The sequence below is a fragment of the Cryptomeria japonica genome, chromosome 2, assembly GCF_030272615.1.
Source record: "Cryptomeria japonica chromosome 2, Sugi_1.0, whole genome shotgun sequence".
NCBI classification, from domain to species: domain Eukaryota; kingdom Viridiplantae; phylum Streptophyta; class Pinopsida; order Cupressales; family Cupressaceae; genus Cryptomeria; species Cryptomeria japonica.
In genome coordinates, this window is record NC_081406.1 from 135,842,539 (window position 1) to 135,860,208 (window position 17,670).

General features: G+C 38.1%; 1 protein-coding gene across 5 annotated transcripts in view; it reads right to left on the bottom strand.

The window, feature by feature from the left end:
• Positions 1–13,476: 13,476 nt before the first annotated feature.
• Positions 13,477–17,670, bottom strand: part of LOC131073245 (uncharacterized) — a 184,502-nt gene continuing 180,308 nt past the window's right edge. For 3 of the 5 annotated variants that reach the window (XM_058009647.2, XM_058009645.2, XM_058009648.2), the window contains 3 exons: positions 14,405–14,559; positions 14,176–14,301; positions 13,477–14,067 (listed from right to left, as the gene is read on the bottom strand). In XM_058009647.2, coding sequence (XP_057865630.1) covers positions 13,786–14,067; positions 14,176–14,301; positions 14,405–14,559 — 563 coding nt within the window. In that variant the 3' untranslated portion in view covers positions 13,477–13,785. The remainder of the gene's footprint in view (positions 14,068–14,175; positions 14,302–14,404; positions 14,560–17,670) is intronic. The other 2 variants (XM_058009649.2, XM_058009646.2) reach the window with 2 other exon arrangements.

The following is a 17,670-nucleotide window of genomic DNA, read 5'->3' on the forward strand; positions in this document are numbered from 1 at the left end:
GTTCCTCTACTTCGAGCCTGTAGCTCTAGAACATTTCGTAATCCTCCATCTGCCAGTGGAAGAGCCCGTTCAATGACCCTGTCTCATCCTCAGAGCATTCTCCTAGTTTGAGAATCCCTTCATCGTTGGGCTCCCTGTAGCCCCGTCCTTAGTCCCTCGGGTAACCTTTTCCTTCACCCTCTGATTCCGAAGATGATTGCAGTTCCTCGTCAACAACCTGGGTCCTCAGATCAATGGTGTACTTCCGCCCCCCTTTCTCCATAGAAAGGGTGTTCTTTTTCCAGTCATGGTTCACCTTTGTTGTAACCAACCACCCTCTACCTAAGATGGCATCGTACCCCTTCTTCTTGAGTGGGATTACCACAAAATCTAGTATGAAAGGTTGCGTGCCGATGGTGACCGGCTGGGCCATCAGGGTGCCGAGTGGCTTGATGCTGTGCTGGTCTGCACCTACCAAGTTGAACATGGGTGGCCATAGTTTTGGCTTCCCCAGCTTCTTCCACGTATCCTCTGGCAGTACATTCACCCTTGAACCTTCGTCCACGATGGTGTCTTTGAGGATAGCCTCGAGAATTCCCATCTCTACTACAGCAGGATGCCGACCACTATTTAAGGCCAACAACATTGGGTCGGTCGAGGGGCTGATCGGAACTTTCGCCCATGTGGCACGCAAAGGTACCTGCGCAGTGGTTTGTATGGAATTAAAAATGGCGGTTCTTAACTGTGGCATTGTCTCTAGAAGGTCCTTTACCCTTATAGGTACTTCCATTTGCAGTACTTGCCCAATGATGTTATTTTCTGCTTCCGTACTGGATGATGTACTCGCCACCTCGTTGTCCCGTCGTTCGGCTGTTAATGTTCAATATTGGCCTTTGCCTCCCATAATCTCTCCTTCTCCGTACGGGGGTCGGGATAAGTGGTTTTTTTCATCTGGGCACGGGTGATCGCCAGTACTTCTTTCTCACCAGTCTTCTCAGCCTTCTCAATGTTGAGGAGATTAACCCCTGCCTGTGGGCAATTTGCATCCTCATGGTCGCCTAGCCCACACCATCGATAGAGGTGCTGAGGGGTGGCTTCCTGTGTGCAATCACGGGCGATGTGCCCCCACTAATTACAGGCCCTACATTGGATAATTGGCCAGCCCTTGGCATCATACTGGATACGGCTTCTGTTATTGTTATTGTTGCTATTCCTTCCGTCGCCACGTATGTTGTCCCGGTAGCCTCCAGATGATGCCATTGTGTTGGTTTGCTAGGCCATACCCACTGGTGCGGATGTTGTGGCCTGCTCCGTGAACAACACTTGGCTCATTTGCGTACTTCGGGTTTTCATGTTGTATGGGCATTCCTTGATGGAGTGTCCCATCACTTGGCAAATCTCGCAGAATGCCTTCTTCAGGCAAGTACCCTTTGTGTGCCCCTCCTCTTTGCACTCAATGCACCATATGTCCGTTTGCCAGCCTCACTGTTGCTGCTGCTTTCCTGTGACGAGTCATCCTCCTCGGACGAGCTATCCTTCTTTTTCTTTTTCTTTGATGTTTTGGTCTCGCTCTTGAGATCCATCGCTTTATTGTATGCATCGTCATATGATGTAGGTGGAATGATTTTCATCTTCCTTTGGAGGGAATGCTTTAGTCCCTCCACGAACCATCGCTTTTTCAACCCATCTGCTGGTTGACTCTCCATTTTTCCCAGCAATTCCTTTAGCCTCCTATTGTATGCCCGTATTGTCTCCTTGGTACCTTGTTTGGTACTGTATATCTCTGTTACAATTTCATTGTCATCACGGAGCAACTGAAACTCCTCTGTGAATTCCTTCTGTAGATTGGCCCACGTGGCCACTTTTTGCTTGTCCACATCAAAGTACCAATCTATGGCAACTCCACATAACGTGGCTGGGAACTGTTGTACCCAGTCATCCTGGTTTGTCACTCCGTTGGCGGACCAAATGGTTTCACATGTATGACAGTGCCGTAAGGGGTCTTCCTTGCCGTCCCCTGTGAACTTTGGCAATTTTTGTTTACTCGCCATCCTGGGTCGTCTTCCTGGGGGCGGCTGTGCTTGTGTCTGTGACCCTGTGCTGCTTCCTCCGGTGGCGCCGGTGGTGTGTCTTGCGTGGGCGACTGGAGGTACGGTGTTTTGCCTGTCGTGTGTGGCACCTACACCCATATGGTTGCCCTCCCCTTCGCTCCCACCCGCGCCCACTCCTGGTTCCCGTTGGTGATCTTCACTCCGTGGTGTAAGGGATAAGTTTCTAAACTGATCCCGAGTCTCTTCGACTAGATCTCTCCTTAACCTTGTTTCCGCCAGAAACTCTTCGTGGCTCTGTTCCCTACGGTGTTCTGGCGACGCATAGAAACTTCCCTCAACTTCTGCACCCTCCGTGACACCTCCGTGGTTCCCTTTGGGCCACCCTTCGGCAGGTCGTCCTTCGGCAAGTTGCCTCAGCCTCCGTCTCTGTTCTACTTGCTACTCCAGAATCAAGGCCCTCTGCGCGGCCTCCGACTCGTCCGTTTCTGCTTTCTTATTTCTGTCTTTATTTAATATATTTGGCATAAATCACCTCCGTACATAGCAAGCACACACCATGTACACAATTCTTTTATTTTTTATTTTTTATTTTTCCCTTTCGACCACAATTTATATCAACATTGTGCCAGGATTATTACAGGGTTCAATTTCCCCTTCGCCTCTTGTTCCGTGTGCGTGTCGTCGGTCTCTGGGTTCATCTCATCGACGGGTAGGCCCGTCGTGTGCGTGCGCCATCCGTGTCTTCCGCTCCCGAGTACGTCTAGGCAACGACGCCAAATGTTTGCCCTCTCGGGTGATAACTTAAGACATAAAGCACGTAATGCAGAATAATAATGCCATAGATATCAGACAAGTATAAGAGATATTATTCCATTCATAATTGTTGTTGTTCCCACAAGTTACATTTGGAAGTATATAAAGATGCCGAGGGGGTGCGAGCGCCAACCGTCACACCGCAACTGCCACCCCTCGGTTGCCAACTAACCAACACAATTACAACTTAATTAACTAGTTTTATTTCCGTGTACAATATTGCCGCCAACATCCATCATATTCATTACATATATCTGCTACAAGGTACATCCATAATCATCATGAAGAAGAATCCACATCCACACAAGAAGAATCCAAGATAACATCCCAATGGCTAAAAAGCACTAGCCACCGACCATGTGGAACCAAAGGAACCACCCCCTTGTGCTAGGAGATGAAACAAGGTCCCAACACACACACTCTAAACCTAAGTTGGCACCTATAACCAAAGAGAATAATCACACAAGGACTCTCATGCAAGAACCAACATAAAACGGCAAGAATAAACTCCCAAAGGCGTACAACTCAACAAGACCTAAATGCAAACAACAAAACATAATCATAAATCATCAAGGAACACATGTAGGGGTGGAGTGTCATCACATGTCATCCTCAAAACATAACAACATAAGGCACTAGTCTGATGGACATGTGGAGCCATCTCAACCTATGAGAGATCAAGGGAGAATAAGTTGCCATAGAAATGGCCTTCTCATGCTTATCCTAAGACATCCTCCCTAGGATCAAATCATGAGGCTCACATCAATTTCATCTTTATTAATGAATCTAACTACCCAACCCATTAATTATTAGGTTATCACTTATTTACAAATCATGGTAAACTCCCAATGTGCCATGACAGTCTAGACTTCATGTATCCTTACAAAGAACCTCATGCAAGCCTATCTCTCATGGCCCCGATCATCACAAGGGAGCTCGCTCCCCCTAACATGGCCCAACAATAAATCACAAGAGGCTCTAAACCATAATGAAATATGAAAATATAACATCTATATGCTACCAAATACATCCATACATTCACCATACAATATACACATGGCTACAACAACAAGTATAATAAAATGAGCCTCTTGGCCAATAAATACAAGGCATAACAAAGTGGTGCAGGGTACCTCTTGGTTTTGGATTTTTTGTTGTTGTTTGTGTGTTGGTAGGTGGTCCTACACCCTAGGATGGTGTTTTGGATCAGATTGGATCTTTGGATCCTATGAATGTAATAAAGAACCTTTTGTAAGGTCAATTGGCTCTAGGTCATTTATAAACCTAGAAACCAACTTTAACCATGGGTTCATGTAGGGTAGGAGGTGTGTTGTTAGATTTTCCTATGTTTTTTTAGCCTTAGGGTTGGTCTACAAGTCCATTAGGAACTTTGGAATGTCAAATGTGAATATTTGTCAAAAGTTGTAAAAAGTTGCAAAAGTTGCTAAGCAACATTACCCACCGATCAACAAAGAAGTTCCAGTAGTCATAACTAGTTGGAAATCAGTTGTAGCCATTGGGGGAAGGCTTATTTGTTCCTTTTAGATCACCTATGAGTGGGTTGGATGACAGATGTAAGAATTTGGTGGTTTGAATAAACAAAAACTCAGATTTTGCCCATTTTCACTAGTTTTCCGTACTGTACGATCTGACAGAGGATTGGTTGGCATGAAAATTTGAATTGGTTGGATTGTGGTGTGAATGTAGGATTGAATGCAAGTGGTCTAACTCGAATTGGTGGATTCTGGAGCAAGTTGTGGGCAGTTTACCAAAAACTATCACTCAAAGACCCATTTCATAGGGTTTCATAAAAAACATGACCCTAACTTGCAGATCCTACTGAGGAATTAAACGGCCCTTTGGGAAATGCAGATTGAGGGTGTGCATATTTTCCTTACAAAAGGTTGGAATATGGGAGTGATTTTTGGTGTGGTTTCCACCAAACCCTAGGTTAAACAAAACCATGTGTTTAGCCTACCCATAAGGAGGAATGAGAAAACAGTCACCTCGGAAGTGTTTGGGAACCGGTTTAATGGTGAATTTGGTCCATTAGAAGCCTAAGGAATATGCCAAATGAGTGATTTAATTTCTTCAACCCCATTCTTAAGTAGTTGCTTTGGAAAATAGGCCTAATTATGCCTATTAGGTCTGCAAACCCGGTAGGTGCTTAGGGGTGCTGGAGCAAGGTCATAACTCTATCTTTTGGAATTAGATGTAAGCCCCAAAAGGGTACTTTGAAATGTAATTTTTTCCTAGGATGTTTTGAGGAAAATTTGGATTATTTGAGAAATATCGGTCAGATAGGGCTACAAAGAATAGGCCTAATTGGGGATTCCTTGACCCGGGTGTAGTAGGATGTCTTCAAACTTGGGTGAAAGGCATAGGACGAGTGACCTTGGTTATAAAATAGACCAAACCCTCCTTAGGAAGTGTTGTGGTTGATTGAGTACATTGGTGTGTGTGTAGAACCCTAGTTGTGGGTTGAGATAAGCCTTATCTAGGCTTAGAAGGGTGAATTGGGTCTTCTTACCTTCTTGTTGCCCACTCTGCATCAAAAAGCGATCAAATATTCCATCAAATATAAAAGTGAAACCACAACAAGGCTAACTCACTTGCTGGTCCAAAACAACAATATAAAATCTACACATTAATCCATGACACATCAACATGGAGAGAGTCCAAAACATCCACAATGACATAGGGAAGTAAATAGACATAAAACCATTAAAATACATCAAAAACTGATCAAAGTCAAATTTGGAAAATATCAACAAACCTCAATAAAGCCTCTGGTACAAAAATCCAATCAGGAAAATGCCACTGAAATGAGCAAAACTGAGAAAACGCGTATTATAGACAGTTTAATGCTTTTACCTAACAATATAGTGAATTTGCAAACTAATACAACGCTTGTGTTACTTAATACAACACTTTTTACATCCCAGTACAACGCTTCTGCATTTTATGATAGGGTTTTGGCAGAGAAACAACACTTTCACCCTATAAAACAACGCAATCACTGCACATGATAGCGCAAATAAGAAATAAAATAGGCACAATTACATAATTCTGATAGAAAACTTTCGACCAAATTAAAATCATAAACTTAATCAAATTTCACGAAACATGGACCAACAAGGTCGCTTAGAGAAGAAGAATAAATAGGCACAAATGAAATAGAATATAAACCAAGATACATTAAAGTTTCCTCACGATAAAACTCACAAAGAAAACTAGAAAACTCCACAGAACCTCCAAATAATCCAGCAACACACACACACACACACACACAAGATATTCACATTCGAAAAGGGGATTTTTGAACACCCCAACAAACCAAATAGATTCACAGAGAGAGAATACGATATGAGAAAACATCATACAGAGTCGTGTTGTAGACTTCTCTCAATGTGTTGATATTGTACTGTAACTCTTAGTTTATTGAAATACAAAATATTGTGCTTTATGCACATTATTTTATTTAATAGTTAAGATTTGTAAGAAATTTGAACTATCTACCCCACTACATTAGTGTTAAGAAACATTTTCCATACCTTAGCTTCCTTTTAGTTGGTATTAGAGTTTGGCCAATTTTGGTCACATTGTTGGGTAGCAGGTTTATTATATTGATATCACTTCAAGTGGGAGTTTTTGCAGACTATTTTCAAAATCTTTTTGCAGGAAGAAGATTGTAAGCACATCTATAAAAATTGATACGAGAAGTTTAATTGTAGCAACTTCGAACTTTGGAAGTTGAAAATGGAGGATATGTTGATCAATCAAAATCTATGAGCAACAATATCTGAAACAAAAACCTCAAAACACAACATAGGATGTTTAGGATATGATGGATCAAAAAACTAAAGGTCTTTAAGGCTCTATTTAGCAGACTCCATTTTTTTGTAATGTCCATGAAGAGAAGATTGCAAAAGATCTTTGGAAGAATCTTGGAGACGTTTACCATGCTAAATCCCTAGTAAACAAACTATTTTTGAGAAAGAATATGTATCTTTGAAGATGGAAGATGAAGGATCCATTGTTGATCATCTCAATGCATTCAATATGATTGTTGCTATGTTGGGTTTTGTTGGTGGCAAGATCGAGGAGGAGGATTGTTGCATGCTTCTGTTGTATTCTTTGCCTAACTCATGGGACCACCTTGTTATGGCTATTGGGAGTACAACCACCATGTTCAAGATGGATCAGGTGGTAGTATCGTTACTTTCTAAAGAGATGCAAAGGAAGACTTTTGAGTCAGCCATGGATGCTCTTTCTATTTGTGGTAGATCAACAGAGAAGGGAAACAAGAAGGACAAGAAAGATGAAAGAGGCATATCCAAATCTTGTGAGAGATATAAGTCTCCTAGAAAGTCCAAGGCAAACTGTTGGAACTGCAACAAAACCAATCATTTCCATAAAGAATGTAACGAGGAGAAAAAGAAGAAGAGACCCTCGATTCAAATTTAGTCAAATCCTCTCAAGATGATGATGAAGCATGTCACAACCTTGGCAATGCATGCATCATAAGATGTATGGTTGATGGATTTGGGTGCGTCTTTTCACATGGCCTCACATTGGGGTTAGTTTTCAAATTATGAAAAATATGATGGTGGGAAGGTGTATCTCAATGATGACTCTCATATGAAATTTGTTGATCATCGATGGTGTAATGCACATTCGAGGTTTGACACAAAATCTACTCTCTATAAGTAAGTTGAGTGATGTGGATGTGCAAGTTTTTTTCTCGCAAGGTGGATGCAAGATGAGTAGATGATATATGGTGCTTGCTAAGGGTGTTCGGATAAGCACCTTGTATAAGTTGGATACATCCATTGTATAGTGCAATAGTGCTTCTATAGAGTCCAAGAAGGGCTCTAGATTATTCATCTTCATTGTTAGATCAATTTGTGATGAGAATTTTTTCTTCTACATGTAATGGTCATGATTTGTAGGTACCTAAGGGTGCCAATGCTTTGGAGATGAAACTCCCAATAAAGAATACAATGTTAGGACACCAAAGACTTGGTCATATTGGTGAGAAGGGTCTCAAAACTCTGAAAAATAAATGTCTCGTTAGGGGGCTTAATGATTGTAATCTTGAATTTAATTTCTGCAAGCACTCCATCAACGATAAACAAAATCATGTTCAATTTTACTCTAGTTCTCACAAATCTTCACGGTTGTTGGATTTACTACATTCAATTGTCTTAGGTCTTGTCAATGTTCCTTTGATTTCAAAATTTGTGTATTTCCTATCATTTATTGATGACTACATTAGGACATTTGTTAACTTTCTCATAAGTAAATCTCAAGTCTTTAGTCGGTTTAAGGAATTTAAGGCTCCTATTGAGAATAAGAATTGTGGAAAGATTAAGTGTTTGAGGATTGCAGATTTCAACGGGTTCTATAAGGACCATGGCATTGAGAGGCATATCACAACTCCATACACCCCTCAACAAAATGGAGTTGTAGAGAGGATGAACATGACGTTGATGAAGAGGGATAGGAGTATGCTTAGTGATGTTGGCCTTAAACAAAAGTTTTGAGCTAAAGCTATAGGCACCGCCTACCATCTTGCAAATAGATCTCCTACTTCAACACTTAGTTGATAAGACACCTTGGAGGTGTGATCAACAAAGAATCCCTCGATGATACATCTCAGAGTATTTGGTTGTGAATCTTATGCTTATGTTCCAATTGAAAAATAATCTAAGTTGGAAAACAAGGCAATTAAGTGTATCTCTATCGACTATGGTATCGATGTAAAAGGGTACAAGCTTTGGAATCTAGTGACAAAGAAGGTTCTCTGTAGTAGAAGTGTTATTTCCACAGAGATGAAACCTTCCACTATTGAGCTATAGCCAAAGACAAAGGGGAAATAGAACAAGGAGGTAGTTTAGATTCCTTCTGCCCCTTAGAAAGAAGAACTACGAGCTCCTAGTGGACCTAATAATAAGGAGAGATCTCGTAGCTCTAAAAGTTTAGAAGATGAATAACCTCAACCTCATCCATTGAGGAGGTCTACTCGAGATAACCTAAAGGATATGGTTATTCACCAAAAAGGATATTAATTATTATATTCTAGTTTTATTTTTGCTTTGATTGCTAACACTAATTAGCCTAAGACTGTTAGAGAGATTGAGTATGAGAGATGCACATTCTTGGATGAAAGCCATAAAGAACAAGATGACATCTTTGAAGAAGAATAATACGTGACATTTGGTACCTTTGCTCGAAGGATGTACTCTCATGGAATGCAAATTGGCATTCAAGAAAAAGTTGGGTCCCAATGGCAATGTTGAGAACCATAAAGCACAATTGGCCACAAATGGGCATTCCCAGGTTCATGGAATAGATTATAGTGAGATTTTCTCTCCTATTGTAAATCTGACATCCCTTTGATTCTTATTATCACTTGCTACAATTCATGATAGGGAAATTGAGCAAAGGGATGTGAAGACAACATTCCTTCATGATGATTTGGAGGAAGAGATTTATATTTCACAACCAGAGCATTTCGTGGTGAACGGTAAAGAAAATCTAGTTTATAAGTCTAAAAAGTCTTTGTATCGTCTGAAACAATATCCTAGTATGTGGTACCAAAAGCTTGATACCTATGTGTTGAGTTTGGGATTTCAAAGGTCTAAATCCAATCGTTGTGTTTATTTCAAAACTAATAATGGTTGTATTCTCATATTTGTATTATATGTGGATGATATGTTATTGTTTGGGAATGGATATTTGATTTTTTCATTTGGAGTCTTAATTGTCAACCCAATTTGAAATGATTGATTTAGGTGTAGCTAGCTACATTCTGATAATGAAGATCAAAAGAGCTAGATCTAGCAAAAAGCTTTGGTTAAGCTAGAGTATGTGAATTCCATGTTGGAGAGATTCAAAATGACAGCTTGTAGATCTATGGCAGTTCATGTTGCACTAGGAATGAAATTGCATGTGGAGGACTGTCCAAAATCTCCTACTAAGATGGAGGACATGGCCAATGTACCATACGTGGGTGCAATTTGCATTCTTTTGTATGCTATGGTATATACTAGACCAGATATTGCCTAAGTAGTGGGAGTTTTGAGTCCATATATAACTAATCTTTAACAAGTGCATTAGGATACAATTAAATGAGAGTTTAGATATTTGAGGGCTACTTTCGAGTATTCTTTGTTCTATCATAATTATTGCACTAGACCTTGACATATTTCAAGAATTTGTGGATGTGTGGATTCAAATTGGGCATGTTACACTGATAACAAAAGATCCACTAGTGGTTGTCTTCACAATGAATGATGATGCTATTAGTTGGATGAGTAAGCGACAAGTTGTAGTCTCTTTGTCCACGACAAATGTAGAGCATATGACAACTACCCATGCTTGTAATGAAGCCATTTGGCTTAAACAATTGTGTTCAAATATTGGGCTTGATGCAAGATTGATTACTATTTGTTGTGACAATTAGAGTGTTAATTGCTTAGCAAAGAATCCAACTTTCCATGCTAGAACAAAGCACATTAATGTTCAATTTTATTTTGTTCAAGATATTGTAGAGGATGGAAAGGTAAAATTGGACGAGGTGGATGGTGAACACAAAAAAGTCCAAGTAGTGTTCCAATTCTATGGACCTTTTTGTGAGATTTTGCCAAGATCAAGAGGTAATGGAAAGCACAAATAAGAGAGATAAAATAGATGGTAGGAATAAATTGTATTCAATCAAGATACAAAATATGATCAACTGGACCATTACAAGATATAGATTGATTGCCCGTACAAACAATGTAGATGAGCCTGCTTATATAGGCAAGGCTAGGGATATGTGAGCACACAAGCATGACATGTGGCTAAATAAGAAACAAGGGTAGGTAGGAAATAGGTGTGGGTAGGTAGGAGAAATAATATAATATTCCACATGAGGTGGAATGTAACAACAATGTAATATCAACACCATAAAAGATGGAAATTCTCCTACACACACTATCCCAATGTTGGCACAAACACCCAAGTGTCTCATACCCAAACTACTATGAAATGCATGTACCTAAGTAAACTTAAGTAAAGTGTAATAATATCCATGATGAATAATTATTTACACCAACACTTTTGAACCCCTATGATTGATCTATGAGTTATTTGAAAGGTCTTCCACAAGTGAGAATTTTATGATTAAGGTGTCTCAATATTTGCAAATCCGAACATTTGTTATTGGATTTATTTGTTTGTTAGTTTAATTACTTAATTGCCTACAAATGTCTAGTCATCTAGTGGGACGCAAAAGCTTGGTGGCATCGTACTTGATGGTGATTGTATGACACATGTTGCACTTCTAGAGGTAAGTATCCGACTTTGACGATCTTGACAAGTGTCAGACTATGACAGATTCTATGACAAAATTGACAAGTGGCAAGAGATACCTTTTGCATGGAGAGGTGTGCACCCAAGTTGTGTTATGACAAGTTGTAAGAGAATAAGCTAATAATATTCATTTATGATGGATTTCCATACAAATGTAAGTGTTATAAATTATGGTGGTCGTAAGATACATAACATCTATCAAATGTTAAATTAGCTATTCTTGGGTGCCAAACTCAAGAGGTTTGAATGGAGTCATTTGGAGACATGTTGAATGACTCTACCTTATTGCTTTATCTAGAAGCTTCCTTATTTATTGTATTTCTCTATATAAGGTGGCCTTGGAGAGTATTAGTCACATTATTGTTTGCAAATGAAGTATTATGCTACAAAAATTAATCTAGATTGTGGGTTGTTAGTTGTAGACTCTTGTTGAAGAAGCTAAGTGTTGCTATTGTATTGCACCCGTTAGTTTACTAGAATGCAAAGTATTGTACTTTTGGAGTATGTGGTTCTTCACCCAAAAGGGTTTTCCCCACAATATACCTTCTATTGATTGTGTTTATTTTATATGCATATTTCTTATATCCTTGTGAATGTGTTTCTATTTTTGCAAAAGTTAAGGTTCATAAAAAAATTTGCACTATATCCTCAACTAGATTAGTGTTAAGAAGCATTTTTCTCACCTTAGCTTCCTTTCAAATACCAAAAAGTTCAAATGGACTTAAAGAAAACAATTAGCAAGAGAAGAGGAAGTCTCCAAACCTCATAGCCAACACATAAGCATTTGCCCTCCTAAACATTGTACATGCTTTCATGACTCATGAATTTATCGCATTTGCCCTTATATATTTATTTCTTATATCTTATTTGATGTTTTACATTATTAAATCATTGATTATTATTACATAGTTGTTGTACCTTACATGATCTTATAATTTGCATTGACGTCCTATTCCTTAAAACTTCTATATTTAACTAATTGGTGTTGGGACATATATAATCACTAACATTTTTTGATGAATTTCATTTCTATTATGCCTTTATGACACTCGTCATCTTTTGGCACCATATAAATTTTTATGATTATTGATATACAGAGTATAATTTGCATGGTTAGAGCCTATATCCTACAATATGCAAGTTAGATCTATGTGGTCAAAGTTTTATCAACTTCCACAAGACAAATCTCTTTCCCTTCTCCCTTTATTCTTATCAAGATAGTTGTTCCTTAAAGAAAATTGTATTTTATGCTTATTTTAAAATATGTGACAAAAGCCACTCATTGCATACATTTTCTATTTTGCAACTTTTCAAACAAAAAAAAGCACTTGTTGCAAGAAGAATTCAAGACTAATTTGCATGCTCTACCTAGATATATATCCTTTGTGTTTAGAAAATTTTATTTACATGTTGTCTACTTGTTTTTACCTTGGAATGCATTCACCTAATTGACTAAATGCATATCAAAGTGGAGGCAAAATGTAATCATGAAAATAGCATACCCATGTCCCCATCCCTTATCTTTTGCACCCAACTTTAATGTGATGAATATTAAGTGTTATATTCTTGTGAGAATATTATCACTCGTTCCCAAAGATTTTATCTTCACCTAAGGATTCCTTATTCATCACCCCAAATCAAATTTGTATGTGTAAATGTGAACCAAACATTTCTATTGTCGCAAATCAAAACATTAAAATTCAAAATTCAATCTACACCTTTTTGATCTTTTTCACTACTAATTGTAACCTAACTTAATGCACATTTTATTGATTTGTGTGCTATGTTGCATTAAAAAACATTAAGTCATTCATTTGAAATCATTAAGGCTTTTACAATCGTCAAATACTATGAGGATAATTGAGGAATCATTAAAGACCATTGAAGCAACATTACCAAAGCATTACATCAACATCATCCTAGGGTTGCTTGCAATCATCAATCATTGTTCCAAAGCCATTGAATTGGTCCAAGTACTTCATAATTAAGCAAAGTCCTCAAAGGTGTTTGTAAGCATTGTTAGTCCTCACAAAAATTTAGATATCATAAGATTGAGGCAAGTGAATTCCAACAATCAATCTATGTCTTCATTCGCACAACTTGAAGTCCAAATTCTAATCACATATGTCAACCAAAACAACGATCAATCAATTTTCAAATTATGACCACATTCACCTATTCAAATCCTGAAAATCCCACATTGCGACAAATAGATTCCTAACATCTTCAACATAATTTTCTCATCTTCAAAATCCATCTATATATCACATTTGAGTTCCACATTTAATTTCAATAATTTTATTTATCATCCCAGCTCATCTATTTAGATTAATTAATGGTTAACTGCTTTAATTATTTTATTAGCCTAGATATATTAAGTAGTCGATCTGATCGACTCTTTAGAGTACTAAATATCACCAATAACATAATTATAGAAAGCAAAATCAAAGCTATGAGGCGATTTCAAGCCAAATCTATCTACAGGCTAAAAATAGAACGTGAATTCTAGCAATTTCAACTGATAGCTTAGACATAAGCAGAAACTAAAACAATCGAAGCATGATTTTTATTGCATAGACCCGTACTATGTTACCCCACCCAGCTTGTCTTTATACTTGCTGAGCTTATCTGCAGCAGCCAGAAGAGTACATTTGCTTTTGCAATAGGCAAATCTGATATACCTGTTCCTATAGTTCTTAGCTGTGTGTAAGATTTCAGAGGTTTCCACCGACTCTGGTCTTTGAATTGAACCTATGGCTGATTGAGAACAATCTTCCTTTTTAAACTTTCCTTTATCGTGAAAGAAGCCGCATCCAGGCACAGCAGCTACACCTGCGACCTTGATCAATTCGGCAACATATTCTACCTGTGAAACAGAATGATATATCATACACCATTAATATTTTCTAAACGAAGTATTATATGAACAAAAGGCTAAAAGCAAAAATATAAGTCCAGGGAGAAAATGAAATACATCACTTATTACACAGGTCTCAGGCAATTCTGCAAAAACAAAGACAGCTCCCTGAGGCTTAAAGTGAACTTTAAACCCAACTTCACCCAGCGAGTCCACAATGAAGTCCCTCCGTTCCTTGTACTCCTACAAGGACTTAAAAAATATAGGGAGAAAGCAAGCATAAAGATGCAAAAGGGAAATTCAGAGCCGTAACAAAAAATAAATTAAATCATTGAATCACGCTCACCATTCTCAACTTTTTCAAGTATTCCGGACCACTTTTAAGAGCAACCAGAGCAGCCTCCTGAAACGGTGCTGGGGCTGAATCTGTGAGTTTTACATGAATATTCCGTATTGAAGATGCAATCTCAAAGGGTGCAACTGCCCACCCAACTCTCCAGCCTGTATATGGATGTACAAAGCTATTTAAAACATGAACTCCAATATGTTACAATTTTATTTTCGAGTTTCTAAATAATGACAAAGTGAATATGCTTAAAAGAAGACTACCATAATTAACAGTACAAGCCTAATCTACGTAATGAAATATCAACCATTTTGTAGTACTAAATAAACTGGAAAAATAACTACTTACAACTTCTACATGCTATATTTAATGCATCTATCTATTGGTATTTGTATGGTCCTTCTGAATCTTCACTTTAATTGATCATAAATTTCTTTGAAATTGAATTGAATTGAATTGTGCAGGTCAACTAAGAAATGAGATAAATCATCTAGCACACAAAAGTACAGTTTTATATGGAAAAAAAAATATGATTAATATGAAGGGGTGGAGAGACGCTCAAAACAATGGTTCACTGCATGGTTGCACAAATCATGAAAAAATCAATTTATGAGATTAATAGGCAGTTGGCCACAGGGCCATTTTTAAAATAAAATCACAGATTTTACATATTTAATTGATCAACCCGATTTTTGACCCAAAAAAATGCTCTGTTACCCAACCTACCTGCAGACCAGCCGAATCCGAGTTCAGTTAAAATCAGATCCGTGATCAACCGATCTACCTGCAGATACGGTCAAGATGTGGGAAAATGAGGTAGGGTATGTCTGGGATGAACCATGCAGGAATCCAAGAGAACATAAGCTAGTCTAGGGAAATCCGTCTATTTTTCTGCCTCTTTTTGTTGTTCTCTTTTTTTAAGAGTACCTTTATTAACATTGCATTTTAAAAAATTATGAAATGGTGTTAGTGAAGGTCTATGTAATTTTGAAGGTGTTCATTTAAGCTTTGCAGCAGGAGTTATGCCCCTCGACCCCACCCTATATCATGTCAGGGAACATGCTCGGAGTGCTACTTCAAACAACCCAAGGGTCACTGCCCCTAGACCCCGTGAAGCTATGGGATATGGAGAAGCGAAAGTTGACTTGGATGCTTCGACTTTTCAACATGTTATACTCGAGTTCAAATAGTGAGCACACTTTTAGTGTGAGTGGCGGTGGCATTGTTTGTGATTTTTTCAAATGTTCCTACATCATTTAATATGTCGATGATTTAGAAAATTCTTATGTACTAAAAATTGATCATCATCATTTAATATGTCGATGATTTAGAAAATTCTTATGTACTAAAAATTGATCATTGAACTAATAGTAGTATTTTACTATTCAACTTGAAATGAAGAATGAATATTTTATAATATTGATAATTTGTGTTTTAAATGACATTTAAGATTTTATGGTGGTTCTGTTAATTATATTATGCTATGGGGTATTCTGAACTTAATTCCTATTTTTAGTCCACACATACACGCAGGTTACCAAGAAACGGGGTACTTGGAGACTTTGGAGACTAGTACAAGTACTGATACAGTAAAATTTCAAAAATTGGAGATAGGTGTACTTGGAAGCGCCAATTTGTTTTCATATATCAAGATCACCGAGAGACGGGGTACTTGGAGACTTCGAAGATTGGTACAGGTACCGGTATGACAAATTTCAAAAATTGGAGACAGGAGCACTTGGAGACGCCAATTTTTTTTTAATAATTTAATGATTTCCAAAATAAAATATCATGACATAATGAAAGCAAGAACAGTGGTAAAGGTTTTAGAATATATGCAAGGATTTGAATAAACAAAAACAATGCATGCAGAATGAGAAAGCATGATCAAGGCATGCGAGTCATCTAATGGAAAACCTTGACTACAGAATCTTATTGTTAGTTTAATCTGACCGAAGAATCATAACAAGTTTTAAGCAAGAGTTCATAGGGTATTATGAAACGCAAAGCTATATATTTATGTATGAACAAAGGAAGCTCAAATTTATCAAGCAAGCACAAGGATAGATCTACTTAATATTGACTCCTCAAATCATCGAATGAACAGAGATTGTTAAACTATATAGAGTAAATTAAACCAACAAGCTCCATAAACCTGCAAATGTTATCGTGGCTAGACAATCTCTCACATCCGTGCTTATCCAACATAGCTAGATACCGTATATAAGTGAGTTTTTCTTTTGTTTTTGTACCTTTTTAGGCCCCTAGATCGGAGTTGATGATGCCGAAAGACATCGACGCGAAGTCTCTTGCTCAAGTCGGCATTTCAAAAAGCAGCCAAGGTATCAGAAATCTCTCTCTCTCTCTCTCTCTCTCTCTCTATGTATGTATATATATGTATATATATATGTACACACACACACCAAGCCCGGTTACATAGGAAAAATTCAATTAAATGTTGATTTTTCTGATTGTTTGCCTTAACCCTAGCGAAATATTTCCCCTAACCTTAAACTGTAAACCTGTTTTGACGTATTCACACATTGCCCCATTGCAAATGGGGACCCCTGCTTTTTGCTTTCTAGGGTTTGTTTTCTTGGCTTAGTCTTTTAGGTTCTTGGCTATTAGTCTTTGCATTGAAGGGTCACAGGAGGGCTCATTAGGATAGGATGGTGTGCTTGAGTTGAAATGGGTCAGTAGGTGGTCCAGGTTAGGGTCTTTGTTCAAAGTTTCCTCTTGGTTAGGCCTGGGTCTTGCTTCAAGGATTGAGTCTTCTTTGAGTTTGCAGAAGTCATTTTATTATGTTAGGAGTCTTGCCCTTTAAGACCTAGGTCATTTAGTCAAGGAGATGAATGGAGGTATGTGAGCAAGTATCCTCAAGGATTTTTCCCCTGGAGGGTTTGAGATTGGTCCAATTGATGAAAGATGAAGTTCTTGTACTCTAGGCATAGATTGGTATAAAATTGACCTATTTATCCTTAGAAAACGCCTAATGATCAAGTCTAGACTTAAAAGTTTGAGCAAAAGGTGGAGAATTTGAGCTAGATTGTCAAATTCGCTCCTGACCCTCTCAAAGGGACAAGAGCGAAATCTTCCTTCGCTCTCTTTGCGCTCCTATTTTGGATAAAAATTCACTTTAAGGCATGGATTGGGGGGAAATTAGCTTGAATTCACCCTTGGAGATGCCTTAGACAAACTTAGACATGGAAATTTCAAGAAAAGGTCAAGAATTTGAGCATTATTGCAAAATTCGCTCCAGACCCTTC